An 18,348-nucleotide genomic window follows, 5' to 3' on the forward strand; every position below is an offset into this window, starting at 1 on the left:
CTTCCACCCCCGAATTCCAGTCAGTGTCGAGAACAGTGCCTGCCACATAGTAGGTATTCAACAATTAGTGAATTAAGTTACATTAGTCGCTCTGCTCAATAAAAGTAAAGCCAGAAAATAAACTTTTTCTGTTTGAAAATAAATCTTTGAAATAGTAGAGAGCAAAACCTTAGATCCATTTTGCCAATAAAATCAAATATCCTAATATCTGATTAACAGACATCTAACATAAACCTTAAAAAATCACCAGATACAGCCTTAAGTGTGAGTAAACACAAGGACCCATAATAGGGAAAGAACTGGAAACGCACGGTTTCACTTCTTGGTAATCAGGACAGTTTGGGAACATACCTTAAGTCTCCCGCGTTTGCACTTCAATGAGGATGGGCTACTCGTGGCTCACTCTATCAAGTGCAAACTTCCTAGGCTGTTTCTGTAGATCCTTTGGGGTTTGAGAGTTCCTCCGGGCCGTGCCCGCCCACACATCCTGGCCGTCTGCCAAGACGGTATGTTCTCTTTCTTACCTTGTCCGACACTTCCTCACCGACCTCTCCCTCCTGGACTATGCCCTCTGGGCTCCCTCTAAAGCCTTCTCACAGTGCAAGTTCCAGTGTAACCTCCAGCGCTTTCCAGAAAGCTTCCTAGACCCCCTTTTCAGATGCACTAGCGCTCTCAGCACCTGAAACCTCTAGTCTAGCAGCCATTACTTTCTAACCTGTTGTTTTTGCACGTGGGTAGCCCTGACCAGACCGCGACACCTCCCCCGCCACGCTGGGGAGGTCTTTTAAGAAGTCGTCGTGCCCAGCCCCTAACACAGCCTGGTACAAAGAAAATGCCCAGGAAAGGTCTGTCGAAATGAATCTAAACCCCAGAGGGGAAAAGGAGAAGCGCCTGTGCCCAGCAGTAAAGGCCCTTCACGACCCAGGGGGAGGCCCGCGGTGCAGCTGGCCCCTGTCCCCAGCAGGTATAGTGGCAGGAGAAGGTAGAGGCTCGTGGAAATGCCCCTGGACTCCCTTTACTTATTTCTTCTTTACTTTTGTAGAGGAATCTGAACGTTCTGCTCCAACAGCCTCGGGGCACGCCGTAAAGGGCGGTGCAAACCGGGCGACGTGGGGGTTGGGACGGCCAGTCTCGTGGCAATTCTAGCCTCGGCTTTCATATGTAATGTTTAAAGTTCCGCAAATTCCGGTTTTAAACTAGGAGCCGAGGGTGTAGAGGGTTTCCCGGTGCACACTTTTTCGCGTCCTAGGGAAGGCTCCGGGCATTCGGGGCTTTGCCTCACGTATCCTTTTCACATTTCCCACCGCGGGGAATCTACCGGGCGCTCCTGGCCTCCACTTCTAGCCCGAGCTGAGAACCGCGGTTCGGCGCAGAGGTCTCAGCCGCTTCCTCCTTCAACCCTCTGGGCTAATCCCGTGCGGGCGTGTGGGGGAGCTCCCAGCCCGCCGTACCAGGCGGAATAGGGGCACGGCGGGACTACAACTCCCAGGCTGCTCTGGGAGAAGCGAGGGGGAGGGGACGAGAGGGAGGGGTTTGGGGGGGTGGCAGGGAAATCCCGCCCCGCTGCACAGCAGCAACGACACAAAGCCTGATTTTTACAACCTCATAGAGAAAGTGGAAGTGAGACGGTTTAGGTGGGGAGGCAGGACGAGAGAAAGAACCAGAGGAGGGAAAGCCGCGTAGGTGGGAGAGGAGCGAAGCGAGGGTAGGGGGGAGGCCCGCGCCTTTGCAGACGAGGAGGGGGCGGCCTTCGTAACTAATCCCCCCGCCCACGCCCCGCCCCGCCCCGCCCGCGCTGGGGTCTCCGCAGCGCCCTGCCGGTCCCCGCGCCTCGCGCAGAGCCCGGCTCCGCCCCGCCGGGAAGCGGGGAGCCCGGCTGCCTGGCAGGCTCGGGGCGGGCCGGCAGGCTGCACCGTGGCTCCCCAGCACGGGTGCGGGACGAAGGCGCGGGGCGGGCGGCGCGGCTGCAGCGGACCGAGAAGGGGCTGCGAGCGAAGCGGCGCGGCGGACGACTTAGGGCCGGGGCAGGGCAGGCGGTGGCTCCCGCCCGAGCCTGGGGAGTAGCGTCGGGCTGAGGCGAGGTGAGGCGCGGGGCGCCTCGGGAGGCTCCCCGGTGGCCGCGAGCGGGGCGGAAGCACGCGGGCTGGCCGCGGGGAGGGCGGGCGGAGGCTCCGCGCCGGGGAAGAGTGCAGACGGCGGGGTGCAGAGCCCGGCGCTGGTGGAGAGATCGGGGCGCCCCCCTCCCCGCAGGAGGAGCCTAGCGCTCCTCCGCCATCCCTCCCCCGCGCGCTCGGCTCGCTTTCTCCGCGGGCTGCTGCGGGAGCGGCGTGGCGGCGGGGCTGGGGCCGGAGCTGGGGGAACGGCGGGGCCGCCGCCCCCGGGACGGGCGGGGCGGGGCGGGGGCCGGGGGCGGGGGCGGGCGGTGAGTGAGGCGGGCGGGGGCCGCGGGCGCGAGGGCGCCGGGGGCGGGGGGAGTGCGGAGGGCGGGCGGCCGGGCAGCCAGCCTCGCCGTCCGTTTCGCGCCGCCGGCCCACGCCGCAGTGTGTTTTGTGGACGGCACCTTCCCAGACAGCCCACTAGAGCCCAGCTCGGCGCCCGGCAGCCTTCGACGCGATGTTCCGCCGGAGCTTTAATCGTTTTGTAAGTACACTCGCTGCGGCTCCACGCGTGCCGGTTTGCTTGCTCGCCAGCCCCTTCGACCGGTCCCTCAGAACAATTTTCTGAGGGGATGACTGCATCTCTGGGAGACACCACCACCACCCGCTTTTCCATTTTAAGTGAAACACGCTGCCCAGGCGGCCAGGGTGGGGAGGCAGGTAGGGCTCTCAGAGCAACCCCCCCCACCCCGCCCCCGGACAGTTTATCCGGAGCTTCCCGGGGCTGTTAGAAACTCCGCCTCGGACGGGGGGCCGCCCTCGGGCTGAATGGTGGGGGACCCTTGGGGGGACCGACCCAGGGGCCCCTCGCTTTGCCAATTAGTCGAAGATGGCGTTTTATTATCAGGGAGGTTGCTTTCTTTTGTTTCCTCTGCCACGAGCACATGGAGGTAATCCTAGACCTGTCACCGTGGCCGAAAAAAGACCTGGGGGCTGAGGGGTGGGAGGCTGGGGCCGGCCTCAGCCTTGTCCGGGGCTCGGTCGGCTTCTGACCCGAGGCCGGGCGAACTTTGGAGACCCAGCCTAAGCCTCTCACCTTGAGGGTATAATAAAAGCGAGGCCGATTGCCAGGGTGGGCAAGGTGGAGGTGGAGACGCGAGGAGGCTGCACCGCCGCTGCCGAGCGCGGGGTCTGAAGCCTCGCCGAGCCCTGAACACCCCAGACATTGACCCAGGGGAGAGGGGAGCTGCGGCTAGACTCCTCCGTCCACGTTGACCCCCTTCCAGATCCCCAGAGAAGGGAACTTCGTTGGCAAGGGAGTTTGGCACCGGGAAAAGCCATTTCTGGCAACTGACTTTTTTGAGTAACCTGTTTACTTCTAGAGGGTACCTTAAGAATGGAGTAAAACCGGGACCATTTACTTCTGTGCTGCTATTTGTAGCAACTTCCTTAACTGCAAAAAGAGGCGGCGGGAATAGGGTTGTAATTCTGCCAATGATGTGAAAGAAAGGGTTCGTCTGTAAATTTTGATTTTTCTGTCCTTAGGCAGAATGGTTGAGTGCTGTGCGTCCCGCCCACCCCAATGTCTGTCTGAGAACTTGTCGGTTTGGCTCTTTCCCTGCGATTATTCCTAATCGAAGCATTACTAGCATTTTTCATGCGTCGGAAGAATTTGCTCTCATGTTTTTCTGCATTTGAAACTTTCACAAATGTACCCTGGCTAAATGAAATAATTATACATCCCCTCTTAGGATATTATTATCACAACAGTGGTATGTTAATGTTTTTCTAAATGTTTACCTCACCCACAAGCGTGTCTTATGAAATTGGAGCAGGTTTACCTGTGGCACAGAGCAATCAAGGTTGTTCGTATCAGGATTTTGAAATCCGTAGGAATTGGCTGGTACTGGATGCTTTGCTAAAGCAAGTGACTAAAATTGGTTTCTCACATTTAGCCTGAGAAGGTAAAAGAGCACTGTACTTCATAGTTCTATTTCACGTAGATTCTTGTGATCCTGGAGTGTTGCTTGGGGGTGACAGAAAGGGAAAGGTGACAGAGAGGACTAATTGTAATATTTGGGAAAAGGATAATCTTTTCACATAGCACTCTTATACTGGAAAGCAAATGGACTCTGGTTCATAATAAATTCATTAGCTCAAAATTGAGATGATGACATCCCCATTTTTTTTTTTTAAGGATTTGAACGCTTGAAACCAAACAACCCAAGTATCAGTCTAAAAGCCCGCTTGGCTTTTCTTTTGCTTAGAGTGATCTGCGTTGTGTGAGTCTAGTAATGAAGCGGTGCTGGCCCAGGAAGCTAGGGCATGCAGTAGAATTTGCAGCAGTTGTTGAGGTGCCAGCCTGCAGGTTTGAGGCTGGTACTTTACATCCCCATCCAAGATCTCTGCAGAGAATCACTTACGCTCACACTGAAATTGAGCTTTGACCTCATTGTTTCGGCTGGAATACCCGACTGCTCACATTTTCCTGTGCAACCATGACAGTGGTTAAGTCTCCGGAATTTGTACCAGTGCAGTAAACTGAAAGCTTCTCAGGAGTTATATCTGAGCCCTAGGCCTGGGGCAAGGAATTAATCTGCAGATCCTTGGACTGAATGTGAAACATGCTATCAAATACTCATTGCTAAAGAATGACTTCAAAAAATATTGATGGGGGGGATTGTAGCTCCCCTAATCAGTAAGCCAAACGCTGTCCTCATTTTTTGCCTGGTGGAGATTGAGTGGCACTCCCATTTACATCACTAGAAGGATACAACTAAAGGTTTAGGTTGGACTTTGCCTTGCAGAGCAATGTAGATGTAGTTTAAGTTGTGTGCTTTTATATTTCAGAGGTGGGGCTATGAATTCCTTTCAAAATTGTGTTTTTTTTGTGTGTACCTGTATGTATCTGAAATTGACTTTGAATGTGACATAAATTACAGTGGTATCGATTGTAGTTCTTGGTCCCTGAAAACTAGATACTACATGTTAGGACAGGGCTTTACATTTTAAACCTGGCATGGGAAGCAGTATCATCTTCTGTGGCTCAGCAGTGTTTGCTGAATCGTTTAAAAGATGTCATTTATTTCCCTAGGTTCTCCAGTTTCAAGCTAAAAGAAATAGTCATTCATTGTATTTTTTAAAGACGTGGCCTTGATGTCTTTGCCATTAAAAATTGTCTTCTTTCCTTTCTGATGAATTATGACTTTCCTTTTGACAGTTTTGAGGTAGAAAGATATTGGTGGATTTGGTGTAGGATTTTTGGATTTAGGTATGTAGGGGGTGTCTTAAAAGATTTAAGAGTTGGATGTCCACGAGTGTAATAAAAACACTGCCTGTCAAAAATAGAGACACAGATGTAGAGAACAAACATATGGACACCAAGTGGGGAAAGCGGGGAGGGTTGGGGGGAAATGAATTGGGAGATTGGGATACCAAATTGTACACTCTAAATATATGCAGTTTATTGTATGTTAACTGTATCTCAATAAAAGTTCTTTAAAAAACAAACACTGCCTGTTCCCAGTCAACATCTCCATTCTCCATAAATACAATAAGTAAATAATGGTAGCTTTGTCTGTACAGTTTATTTCCTTTAAAAGCATGTTTAATTGGAAGTCTGGACTAGTTGAGACTTAAGCATCAGGGACCTTTATGTTATTCTGTCTTATACTCTTCATAACATTCCTAGTGATTACAATAGCATTTTCACATGGGTTTAAAGGTTTAATGAGAGTCTAAACAACAAGAATTGCCCCCATTTGACTTACTAAATTATTTCATGCTAATGATTCAAAATAAGACATTCCTCGATGTAGTAGATCAGGGGGCTTGGCCAAGTGGATGCGGTCTAATTAGCTTGTCAGAGAGCGATATTAAACGGGTATGAATTTCTAGATCATTGACATATAAAAGCTTAAGTTTTGAGTTGAAATACTGGAAAAAAATTGTCTCTGATTCTGGAAGCTCTCAAACTGCTTTGGTTCCATAAAGCATGCAGCATATAGTAGTGATATCATATAGAAAATTTTATATCTGTCAAAGAGGCCCAGGACTGAAAAGAAATTAGACTGCATAAGGTATAATGAAAATTCAAAATAAGACCAAAAATATTCAGAATAGGTAGCCACCATTTTATTACTTTGAGTCTGATCTCGGGTGGCCTTGGCCGCGGTGGCTTGAAGCAGGATTTCAGTTCCCTGGCCAGAGATTGAAGTCAGGTCATGACAGTGAGAGCGCTGAATCTTAGCCACTAGACCACCAGGGCCAGTGGCCAGTGACAAGGACCTGGCCCATTGGCTCTGTAGAAATGAATTCCCACAAAGAGACAGAAAGTAGTGAAACAGTGTTTATTAGGAGGAAAAAGGGATCAGAGAAAAAGAGTCGTGCCCTTGTGGTAGTTTGAATCACTTACATGGGGCATTTCTTCCAGGTTTCCTTTGGCCGATCATCTTGCTTTGCCTGGTTCTTTTTTTTCTTTCATGAATTTGTTTATTTTCTTACTTGGCCACACCACATGGCATCAGGATCTTAGTTCCCCAGCTAGGGATTGAACCGTACCCCCTGCAGTGGAAGCGTACCCCCTGCAGTGGAAGCGTACCCCCTGCAGTGGAAACACAGAGTCTTAACCACTGGACCATCAGGGAAGTCCCATTGCTTTGCCTGGTTCTGAGTCTATATTTGGTTTATCTCAGGGTCCTCCCATGTGTGTGCATCTCTTAGCCAAGGTGGATTCTAACAAAGAGGTCTATGGGTAGATTGACCTCACCTACTATGGGGTGGCGCACCCCCTCCTTTTTGACCTCTGAGGAGCCTTTCTGCGCATGTGTAGTCTGGGAAGGTCTCTTTGACCTCAAGAATGAGGACTATGTGGTCTCCTTTATCTTTTATCTGGACAGGACTGAGCTCCTCTGTGCTCCTACTATTATCTTTGTCTTGGAGTATCTGTCCACCAGGGACAAACTCCAGCTGCTCATCCTGGGGCCCATTTATCTCCTACCTCAAGTCCAAGGCAGGGCCAGTCTAGTGAAGCAATATATGGAGGCAATTAATAAAGTTCAGGTAATATTTTTTTTTTAGAAGCAAGATTTTTTTGTTTTCTCCTTGAATTATCATTATCAGGGTAATTAGACTCTTTTTTAAGTTTCACTTTACTAAAATCTTTGGCCTGACATTGCTGAGCATGCAAAATATTGATGAGTTTATTTTATTATGTTTAAAATATCTGAATGTATGTATTGCAATAGTTTTGCATTTACACAAGCATTACAAATGGCCTGTGCATCTTGGCTCCTACGAGGTAGTTCATACGTGACTGGGTTTAACAGGTGAATTTGTCCCTACTAAAAGCAACCATTTATTATCATATTATACTGTAATTTCCTTTTAACTTATGTGGCACTTTACATTAGTCTTTTCTCCACTGGGAGAGAATCAACCCCTGATGCCCTAGGGAATCCATTATAGGTAATACTTATCTCCTATGCGTGCATCTGGAGGTGAGGAATTCCAGTTGAGAAAGGCTGCCCTAGACTGTGAAAGTTGCTGGGGGCAGGGACACTTGGCACAGTGCCTGGTGCATAGTAGGTGTTTGATAAATATTTGAATGAACAATTTCTTTGTTTCACATAAATAATAGTTTCTACTTATAGATAGTGATATTTATAGTAAATTCTTGCTTACGAAGAATGATTAAAAATGAGGAATTCCAGTTAATTGGTGTGATATTGTGATTTATTTATAATAAATATATGATATTTGGTCTTTGTCCCTGTTTCTGGCCCAGAGCTCCTAAAACCAACCCTCTGAATTTCCGATGCTGAGAGCAATAAAGGTATCTTTTATTATGTTAATGAAGTGAATTGGGAAAGCACCTCAAGTTGGGGGCTGGTTACCAGAGGAACGAACCCTTTGATTAGAGGGTTGGAACTTTCAGTCCCACTCGCCTGATTTCTGGGGAATGGAGAGGGCCTGGAGATTGACTTCAGTCACTAGTGGCCAATAGGTTAGGCGTGATTGACTAACCTATTGGCCACTGGCGTGTGAGGCCTATGTAATGAAGCCTCCATAAAACCCCCAAAAGACAGGGTTTGGAGAGCTTCTAGGTTGGTGAACTCATGGAGATTTGGGGGAGAGTGGTGGGCCTGGAGAAGGCATGGAAGCTCTGCGTCCTTTCCCCATTCCTCGTCCTGTGCATCTCCGTTTGGCGGCTCCTTTTATAATAAACCATTAATCTAGTAAGTAAAATGTTTCTCTGAGTTTTGTCAGTCACTTTAGCAAACTAATCAAACCAAAGGAGGAGGTTGTGGGAACCTCTGATTTATAGCCAGTCAGTTAGAAATACAGGTAACAACCTGGACTTGAGGCTGGTGTCTGAAACCCAAGGTGGGGGTTGTTGGAACCCCCAGTTTGTAGTCAGTTGGTCAGAAACACGGGAGATAACCTGGACTTGGTACTGGCGTATGAAGTGGTGGGGGGTGGGGGGAGTCTTGTAGGACTGAGCACTTAACCTGGGGTATCTGATGCTACCTCTCCATAGATAGTGTCAGAATTGGGTTGAATTATGGGACACCCAGCTGGTGTCTGAGAATCACTTGTTGGTGTGGGGACCACCCCCCACGTTGGAACTGTGATCAGAACCTAAACATTGGGGTGTACTGTGTACTGATTACCAATTTTTAAAGTATTAGAATAAGTCTACCTAATGACAAAGCTATACTGACTATAGTACAATCCTTTTAGATGATTACACCATTTTATGATCTTGCAGAGCATTATTTCATTCAGCAAATGTTCACTGAGCATCTGTTATGTACTGGGCACTGTGGTAGGCCCTGGGACACATCGGTGAGCAAGACCGACTCTCTGTCTTCATGAGATTAATTGTCATTACATACACAGCTATACATATAGAGGACATGGTGACTGCTCTGTAACACATTTGTGACAAACCATGCAACTTGATTTTTTGTGAATTAGTTACTGTTATATACTTAATTGTCATTTGTCTTTCTACCAGAAATAGAGTGAACAATCTCAGATATTTTCTGGTTGTTTGGATTTCAGATAAAAAGGAATTTGTTGCATTTGACACCTTCAACATGACCTATACATGGCAAACTGCTCTTTTGCAAATAGATGTTAGTCTAATCCTGTATAAACTGGGAAACCTATTTAGGAATGAATCACTATTACTTGAAATAAGTATTAAATAACCTGAAAACGTTTTATCTTTTTTTTTTCCTGATCTGGCTTTTACTGATTAAGCAACATAAACTCTGAATGTCTTCTAAATACCTTCTGTAAGGGTTTACTGTTTTCTCCTTCTGTTTTTATGATTATTGTTCATAATTCAACCCTTTAGTGGATAATATTGAGTGCCTACAAATCAGGTAGTTTCCAGGGCTCTTAATGAGCTTTTAGCAGAGGGGAGATTCGAGCAGGTGAAGCTGGCCATTTTCATATTGATCAACTGTCCAAATTAGCTTGTTTCCTCATTCAGGCTGCCGGTTGACCAGCAGCTGGGCAGTAGGTTCTGGGAGGTAAAGGATGGCCAGTGGCCCCTGGGAGAACCATAACGAACATCCCTGTGTCTGGATGATGTGCAAACAACTAGCCCATGAGTGAATTCAAATACTGGTTTGTTGAGTGATGGAAAAAAATCATTAAGGCAGACTGCTTTTCTAACATGGTTGATCAGTTCTCCCAAAGAGGTGAAAGCATGGGACACAAAATAAAAACACTTTGTTTTTTCCTCTCAAGGTGTTGGAGTTTCCTCTACATCTCTAGTGCTTTATATGGAATAATCTTTTGCATCTGGAATTCTTGAGATCGGGAGGCATTTTCTGGTTGAGCGGAGTGAGTTTCTAGGCTTCCACAAGTGAAGTAGGTACTGTTTTCAAGTTTATTTCTGTTCACTTAACACTTACCTTCCTGGCCTGGGATAAGGGTAGATCAGTGGTGATTGTAAAACAAACATTAGCACAACTGCAGCATATGCTAACACTACTGCAGTTTAATGATGAATGAGTGCTCAGCACTGCAGATATGGGCGTGGGGTGCCCTGTGCCAGCACATTGGCAGACATCCCCTCAGTTACTGCACTGTATGGAGGGATTGCTGGTTTGGCTGACTGCTTGATTACCTGAGGTTTATAGATAATGTTGGACTGTGGATATCCAGATTTAGGAGGTTAATATGTATTTGTGAAATACAGATTGTCATCAGTTTTTTGCCCCATGTTTATTTAATAGAATATGGGAGGATTGGTGAAGACTGTCTTGTTCAAGGAGATACCTAAATTTTTTTAGACTCCTGTGTTAGGTGTTGTCTTCAAGTATTACAGTGGCTGTATTTTCCTAGTCTCTTTCACGTAGGTATTGAAAAAATCAGAGCAGTTTTCTTGATAATGATTATGCCTTTAGCACAGCATCAAGTAGACAGTAGATGCTCAATAAATACTTCCTGAACTGATAACACAGTCTGAGTCAGTAATAGCAGTTGAAAAATGATCACCTACCAAGAAGCTTATGCGTCTTGGACTGGGCTACTAATAAGTGCATGGCACTAAAAATAACATCCTTTCAGTGGACAAAATACTACACTATATTTATTCTAAGTGAGAAAAAATATATACTTTCATGCCCGCTTAAAAACTAAGCAAAAAGCATTTACTTGAGGCTGTTTTCTTGATCAGCCAGAAAGATAATGTTTAGTGCCCTCCCTTTTGTTGGCCGTTCACAGAAAACTGTAATATACTGTCCTCAGCTTCTAAAATTGTAAGCAAAAATTCATATTCTTTTTGTTAAATCTCATGCATAAGCTTATATTTTCTGTTGCTACCAGCATATCAAATCTTTTTGAAAACCAAAGCTGCAGAGTTAACTCTCCAAGAGCTGTATGTTTTTTGACTTTCTGTGGTAAGTGTGCATTATTTGGGTTCGGGCTACCACTTAGTATTTGGTGCTGGGAATGTAACATACCGTCCTCTCTTTGCACCCAATTGCCATCAGCTGGGTGGATACCTGTAGTGAGAAGGCAGAGCAACCAGAGGAACTGTGGAGTTGGAGGGATTTGGAAGCAGTTTTGTTGTGAAAAGAGCCTTAATGTTGTTATAAAGGGTCATTGCAAGCCCTGGTTCTGCCATTTACTGCCTAGCTTGGGACTTGGGCGTTGTGGTTCCTGTACATCAAATGTTCCTCGAAGTGTAGTCCTTAGACTGCTTGCCTAAGAATCATCTAGGAAGCTTATTAGAAATAGAGATTCTTGGGCCTCAAACCTACTGAATCCAAGTCTCAGGTGATAGGTCCCAGGAAACTGCATTTTTAGCAGGCACTTCAGCTGGTTCCTTGGTTCACGAAAATTTGAGAACACTGAAATGTTTATTTTCTATGTACACTCTGTTCCCCTCTCTGAACTTTACTTTCTTCATTGATAGAATGAACATAACACCTACTCTTGGCAAGGCTGTTGGAGAAGTTTGGTAGGCTATTCAACACTATACCAATTGTGTCGGAGGTCCCCAGAACCACGCCCAGGTTCAATGGTTTACTGGCAGAACTCACAGGACTCAGCATACAGTTGTACTCACAGCTATGATTTATTACAGCAAAAGGCTGCTAAACAAAGTCAGCAAAGGGAAAAGGTTCAAGAGGCCAAGTCTGGAGGAAACCAGGCGCAGCTCCCAGCAGTCCTCTCCCACTGGAGTCACACAGGTTGTGCTTAATTCCTCCAGCAACGAGTTGTCTACAAAGGGAGACTCAGTGCCCAGGGTTTTTATTGGGAGCTGGTCACATAGACATACACCCTCTGCCTGGAACATGCCAAAAATTCAGACTCCCAGAAGGAAAACAGGTGTTTAGCATAAACCATACTGTTTGTTCCAACAGTTGAGGCACAGCGAGCTACTCTTTATCGGTTAGGATGGTAGGAACCTTCCCCAAACCCACTTCGCTAGATATCAACTGTGTCTGTGTCAAGAGTACCAACCTTGTAAGCAGACCTTTTTAAGAATAGCAGTCAGTCTTAGACCTACTCTGTTAACTTTTTCCTACACGCTGTTAGGAAATCCTGTATTTTTCAGTGAAGGGAAATGACTTGCCCTTGATCATTAAGCTAATCAGCAGCAGGACTAAGTCTGAGACTCCGAGCAATCACCACCTTTTTTTCATTGCTGCACACACCATGCTTCTGGATTAACGGTCATGCCTTTTCATATTGTTGAATGTATTCATTATTTGTCACTTGCAGCGGAAGAGCAGCCTACCGGTGGTAAATTGATGCCCCCAGTGGGGGAGCCAGGAAGTATTGATGTTTCTGCCAGTTTAGCGTCAACACTTGCTGGTTTCCTCTCTGGAGCATCACAAAGTTCGTGGATTTTCATTTTTTCTGACTTTGGGACTTTTGTCACTGCCCCCACTCCTGCACGTTCCATCCATTTACTCATAGTCCCAACATTCATTTGCATCATTACTTCATCCCATTCTATACATGGCTAGCCGTTAGCTCATAGGCAGCAGATTTTAAAAATCCTTTTGGGTGATATAATTCCAAAGAGCGGGCATACTGAAGAGTATTTAGTCAAGGATGATTATATAGGAAAAGCTGCCAAAAGGAAAACAAAATGCTTGGGCTAATGAATGAATTTTATGGAAATATTTATAAATACTGTTTTATTTCAGGATTGTTTTTTGAGTTCTGTGATGATGGAAAACCCCAGAGGTATCTCTCTGGTTATTCTTAAGTTTCATTCTTTTTTTCTTAAACTGTTGTCAAAAAGGAAAAATAATAATTCTTTTATGATTTGGGGCAAAGAATAAATCAGGAAATAATACTGGAAGATGCAGTAATCCTGCAGATCAACAGGGAGCAGAAGCCAGGAGGGAACTGTCACAAATAAGTAACAGCTGGATACAGCAGATTATGTAAGTTACACCTGTTGTGTAAGCAGTGGGGATGTTCTTTAAGCTTCACAATTAATGTAGTTTGCAGTAATATGGATTAAGGGATCTATAATATAATGCACAATTTACTTTGGCTTCTTTTCTGAAAACATGCATATGAATCAAAAGCTTCCTTTGAACATCCTGCCCTGCTTGGTTGTTATAGAGGTATGTAAGGCACAGCTTTGCTCTCCAGTAGCTTGCAGTCTATTAGAGACAGAAGACCACACAGAACCGACCTCCTCACAAGGCAGTAGGTCATCAATGGTATCCTCTTGAAGGCACACATAGTAAGTGCCGCAGGCATTCAGACAAGGGCACCAAATTGCACTCGCAGCAGGGGATGGAGGAGGAGGGATTTGTAGAGGAGGTAGCATGTGAACTAGGTGCTAGGGAACCCAAAGGATTGAAGTTCATGAGTTTCTAGGGATTGACAACCTCATTACAGGAGGAGGCAATTACCTGGGCAATCAGGCCGAGTTGCTGCTTATGGCACTTAGAGCAGCGGAACCAGTCAATTTAGAGGGCTTAGCTTCCAACTCTAAATGCAGCAGAAAGACCGAAACCTTACGCTTCAATGGCTTATGTTTGCTGTGGTGAAATTTAGGCTTTAAGAAAGGGAGCACTGAAAGTGGACATGAGGTGGCTTTCATTTCCACAATTATAGCTATAGGAATCACCCAGTAGACTCTCTTTTCTGAAATCCATGATTCCAGTTGTGGTGGTCCTCAGTCTTCTGATTTGATACAGGAACTGGGGTGGAATAAGTATTTGGGGTAATATTTCATGACCCTGCTTCATGTAATATTATATGACTGGTTATTTAGTTGTCCTGTTTACATAATCAGTGCACATTTTCAGAGACGTTTACTACCCACAGACAATATGGTAGTTTATAATCTTGAGTACAGGTGGTCATTTTAGAAAGCTGGGGATGAGGCCTTTGTCCAGGAGCAAAGTGTACTATTACATAGAGTACACTTCTGTTTCACTGTCACTAAACAACACGGTTCTTAATAGACCTTCAGACCTGACCTTTGCTGTGCCTTACCAGAAAATGAATTGCATCTTAGTCCCACATAACCAGTTCCTAACCACAAGCTGTTGATTCCACTTTGCATCATCATCATGACTGCCACTCTAGTCCAAATCGTCAGCATCCCTTCTCTTTCATATTTGTTCCTCCTCCAGTCTTTCCTATTTCAATAAGTGGCACCATCCGCTACCCAGTAGCTCAAGCTAGAAACCTAGCAGTCATCCTTAATAGCCCCTTTCCCTTTATCTCCTACATCTAATCTCAGCAAATTCAATAGGTTCTGTTTCTGAAAGAGCTCTCAAGTCCATCCACTTTTCTGCTTTCCCATCCCTACCACCATCCAAGTTCAAGGTACCACTATCACTTATCTGGACCATTGTAGTAGATGATCTCATCTACTCCTGCACTCTCCAGTCCATCCTCCACATAGCATCAGAGGGCTCTTTTACAGATGCATATCTGAAAGCCTTCAGTGACTTTCCAGTACTCTCTCAATAAAGACCTGACCGGTATCAGCTCGTACTCTTCCTTTTTTTTCTTTCACTTTTTAAAATTGAGACATAATTCACATAAAAAATTTGTCATTTTAAGGTTTACACATAAGTGGTTTTTAGTATATTCAGTATGTTTTGCAACCATCACCACAGTCTAATTCCAGGACATTTCCATCACCCCAAAAAGAAACCCTGTACCTATTAGCTGTTAGTCCCAATCCCTCCCTCTCCTCAGCCCCTGGCAACCACCAATCTGCAGATCTATGGATTTGCCTATTCTGGGCCTTTCATGTAAGTCGACTCTATATGCAATATGTGCTCTTTTGTGATTGACTTATTTCACTTAGCATATTTTCAAGGTTTATCCGTGTTGTAGCATGTATTATTACTTCATTCCTTTTTATGATTCAGTAATATTCCATTGAATGGATATATCGCATTTTGTTTATTCATTTATCAGCTGATGGACGTTTGGATTGTTTATATATTTTTTTCTGTTATGAATAATGCTGCTGCTTTGAACATTTTTGTACATGTGTTTGTATAGACATATGTTTTCATTTCTCTTGGGTATATACCTAGAAGTGGAATTGCTGGGTTAAATGTTTAATTCTTGTTTAACATTTTGAGGAACTGCCAAACTTTTCCACAGCTCTTCTGCACTTCTTACTTTTAAAAAAAAAATTAATTGTGGTAAAAGACATTAACATAAAATTTACCATCTTAAACTTTTTTAAGTGTACAGTTTAGTAGTGTTAAGTATATTCACATTGTTGTGCAACAGATCTCCAGAACTTTCTCATCTTGCACAACTGAAACTCTGTACCCATTAAACAACACCACCTCATTTCCCATTCCTTACTTGCTCCAGTCCTTGGTAACCACCATTGTCCTGTTTTTATGAATTTGACTATTTTAGATACCTCATCTAAATGGAGTCCTACCATATTTTTCTATTTCATTTAGCATAATGGCCTCAAGGTTCATCCATGCTGTAGCATGTGACATGATTTTCTTCCCTTTTAAGGCTGAATGCTATTTGGTTTATATATTGCATTTTGTTTATCCAACCATCCATTGATGGACATTTGGGTTGCTTCCATCTCTTGACAGTTGTGAATAGTGCTGCTATTAACAGAGGTGTGCAAATATCTCTTCAAGATCCTGATTTCAGTTCTTTTGGGTGTATAGCCAGAAGTGAGATTGCTGAATCATATGGTAGTTTTATGTTTAATTTTTGACAGCATGTCTGTACTGTTTTCCATAGCAACTGCATCATTTTACATTCCCATCACCATTGCAGAAGGCTTCCAGTTTCTCTACATCCTCACCAACACTTTTTGTTGTTTTTTTGGCAGGGTGAGGAGGGGTGGTAGGAACCATCCTAATGGATGTTTGTGTGGTTTGGATTTACATTCCCCTGATGATTAGTGATGTTGCACATCTTTTCATATGCTTTTGGCCATAAGATCTTATATTATCTTTGTAGAAATGTCTGTTCACATGGTTTGCCTATTTTTTGTCAGGTTATTTTTTGTTCAGTTGTAGGAGTTCTTTATATATGCTAGATATTAACCCTTTATCAGATATAATTTCCAAACATTTTCTTCCATTCAGTACTTTGCCTTTTTACTCTTTTGTTTCCTTTGATGCATAGAAGTTTTTTAATTTGATGGAGTCTCATTTGTCTATTTTTGCTTTTGTTGCTTGTGCTTTTTTAGTGTCATATCCAAGAAATTATTGCCAAATACAGTGTCCTGCAGCTTCTCTCCTATGTTTTCTTCCAGAATTTTTATTGTTTTAGGGCTTACATTTATATCTTTTTCTTTAATTTATTATATTTTGGGCTGTGTTGGGTCTTCATTGCTGCGTGTGGGCTTTCTCTAGCTGTGGCGAGCAGGGAGCTACTCTTCATTGTGGTGCGCAGGCTTCTCATCACGGTGGCTTCTCTTGTTACAGAGCACAGACTCTAGGCCCACGGGCTTCAGTAGTTGTGTCATGTGGGCTCAGTAGTTTTGGCTCATGGGCTTAGTTGTTCTGCAGCATGTGGGATCTTCACGGACCAGGGATCGAACCGGTGTCCCCTGCATTGGCAGGCGGATTCTTAACCACTATGCCACCAGGGAAGCCCCTTACATTTAGATTTTTAATCCATTTTGAATTGACTCTTGTATTTGGTGTAAGGTAAGGGTCCAACCTCATTCTTATGCCTGTGGATATCCAGTTTTCCCAGTGCCATTTATTGAAAAGACTCTCCTTTCCCAATTGAGTGGCCTTGGCACCCTTGTGGAAGATCACCTGGCCATATATGTGAGAAGTTCATTTCTGGACTCTATTCTATTCCACTGATCTATATGTCTTTATGCCAGTACTACACTGTTTTGATTATCATAGTTTTTAATAAGTTGAAATCAGAAAGTATGAGGCCTCCAACTTTGTTCTTTTTCAAGATTGTTTTGGCTATTCAGGATCCCTTGAGATTCTATGTGGATTTTAGGATGGATTTTTCTATTACTGCAAAAAGTCATCCTCACTTTTTACCTTCCATCTGCCAAAGGACCTTTGTATATACAATTTTCCTTGTCTGGTAAACTTCTCCCTGTTGGACAGTTGCTTGAACTCTTACTCATCTCTCAGGGCTCGGCTTAATCATCACTTCCCCAAGGAAACTGTCCCTATCCTTCCCTCAGACAATGGCAGGTTACCAGGTTCTCATAGCACCGTGAACCTTTCCTCTATACTCACTATCACAGTTGACTTTACATTTACATATTATATTTGTTTGCTAACTTATGTAGTATCAAGCTTCCCTCTATGTAGTAAATTCCATGAAAGTGAATAACCATTTCTGATTATTGCTGTATCGCTAATGCTTCAGTGCCTGACATGTAGTGTATGCTCAATAAATATTTGCTGAATGAATGTATGTGATTCCTATCTGTATTTTTAATCTTATTTCGCATTTATAATCATAGAGTTTGAAAGCTTGCCTGAGAGATCAAATTGTCCAGTTTCTTTTCTGTTTTGTTTTGTTTTGTTTTGTCCAGTTTCTTTAAACATCACTGTTGTGTTCAGTTAAAAAAAAATCTTTACTCATATTTTAGAAATGAAGTCATTTCCTCTAGCATGCCGTTTCGAATATATACAGTATATGTCTTTTTCATTATATTTTTAAGTATTTAATGTTCTCTGATGTACTTAATGAATAACTTTATATTTATGAGCATCACCATTGTGCACACATTTACAACACTGACTTTCTTGAAGTTTGCTATTGTACTTTAAAAGCACTCACTTCGGGAATTCCCTGGTGGTCCAAAGGTTAGGAGTCGGTGCTTTCATTGCCAGGGCCTGGGGTCGATCCCTGGTTGGGGAAGTAAGATCCTGCAAGCCCTGCGCTATGGCCAAAATAATAATAATAAATACAATGAAAGTACTTAACTATAAATAAGAAATGACATATTTACAGATTAAAGTATTTCATTTTGTAAGTTTTTTTGATAACTTTTTAGTCTACAATTTTACAAATACTTGTTTTTTAAATTTAAAAAATAGTTATATCGAGGTATAAGTACTTTTAATATTACTATATCCGTGAGTTTATTACAGTTTTGCTGGGTACCAGTTAGAAATGATAGTGGTAAGAGTCTCATTTAAGCCCTTAATACATGAGGATGGAAATAATCTTTTTATTTTATACTGATCAAAATTTGAAATGAGTTTTCTTTATCTTTTTTTTTCCATTTTACCTTCAGTGTAAACATTTGTGTTCTGTTAGGCTG

At 44.0% G+C, this 18,348-nt stretch overlaps 1 protein-coding gene across 6 annotated transcripts in view; it reads left to right on the forward strand.

The window, feature by feature from the left end:
- Positions 1-1,945: 1,945 nt before the first annotated feature.
- Positions 1,946-18,348, forward strand: part of ATP11C (ATPase phospholipid transporting 11C) — a 160,663-nt gene continuing 144,260 nt past the window's right edge. For 3 of the 6 annotated variants that reach the window (XR_009050295.1, XM_057718388.1, XM_057718390.1), the window contains exon 1: positions 2,435-2,640. Coding sequence is in view for 5 of the 6 variants with exons in the window: in XM_057718388.1 (XP_057574371.1) it covers positions 2,614-2,640 (27 nt within the window). In the remaining variant the exon portion in view is untranslated. Of the gene's footprint in view, positions 2,082-2,434; positions 2,641-18,348 lie in introns of those variants that run through there. The other 3 variants (XM_057718386.1, XM_057718389.1, XM_057718387.1) reach the window with 2 other exon arrangements.

This window comes from Hippopotamus amphibius, chromosome X (genome assembly GCF_030028045.1).
Source record: "Hippopotamus amphibius kiboko isolate mHipAmp2 chromosome X, mHipAmp2.hap2, whole genome shotgun sequence".
NCBI lineage: Eukaryota > Metazoa > Chordata > Mammalia > Artiodactyla > Hippopotamidae > Hippopotamus > Hippopotamus amphibius.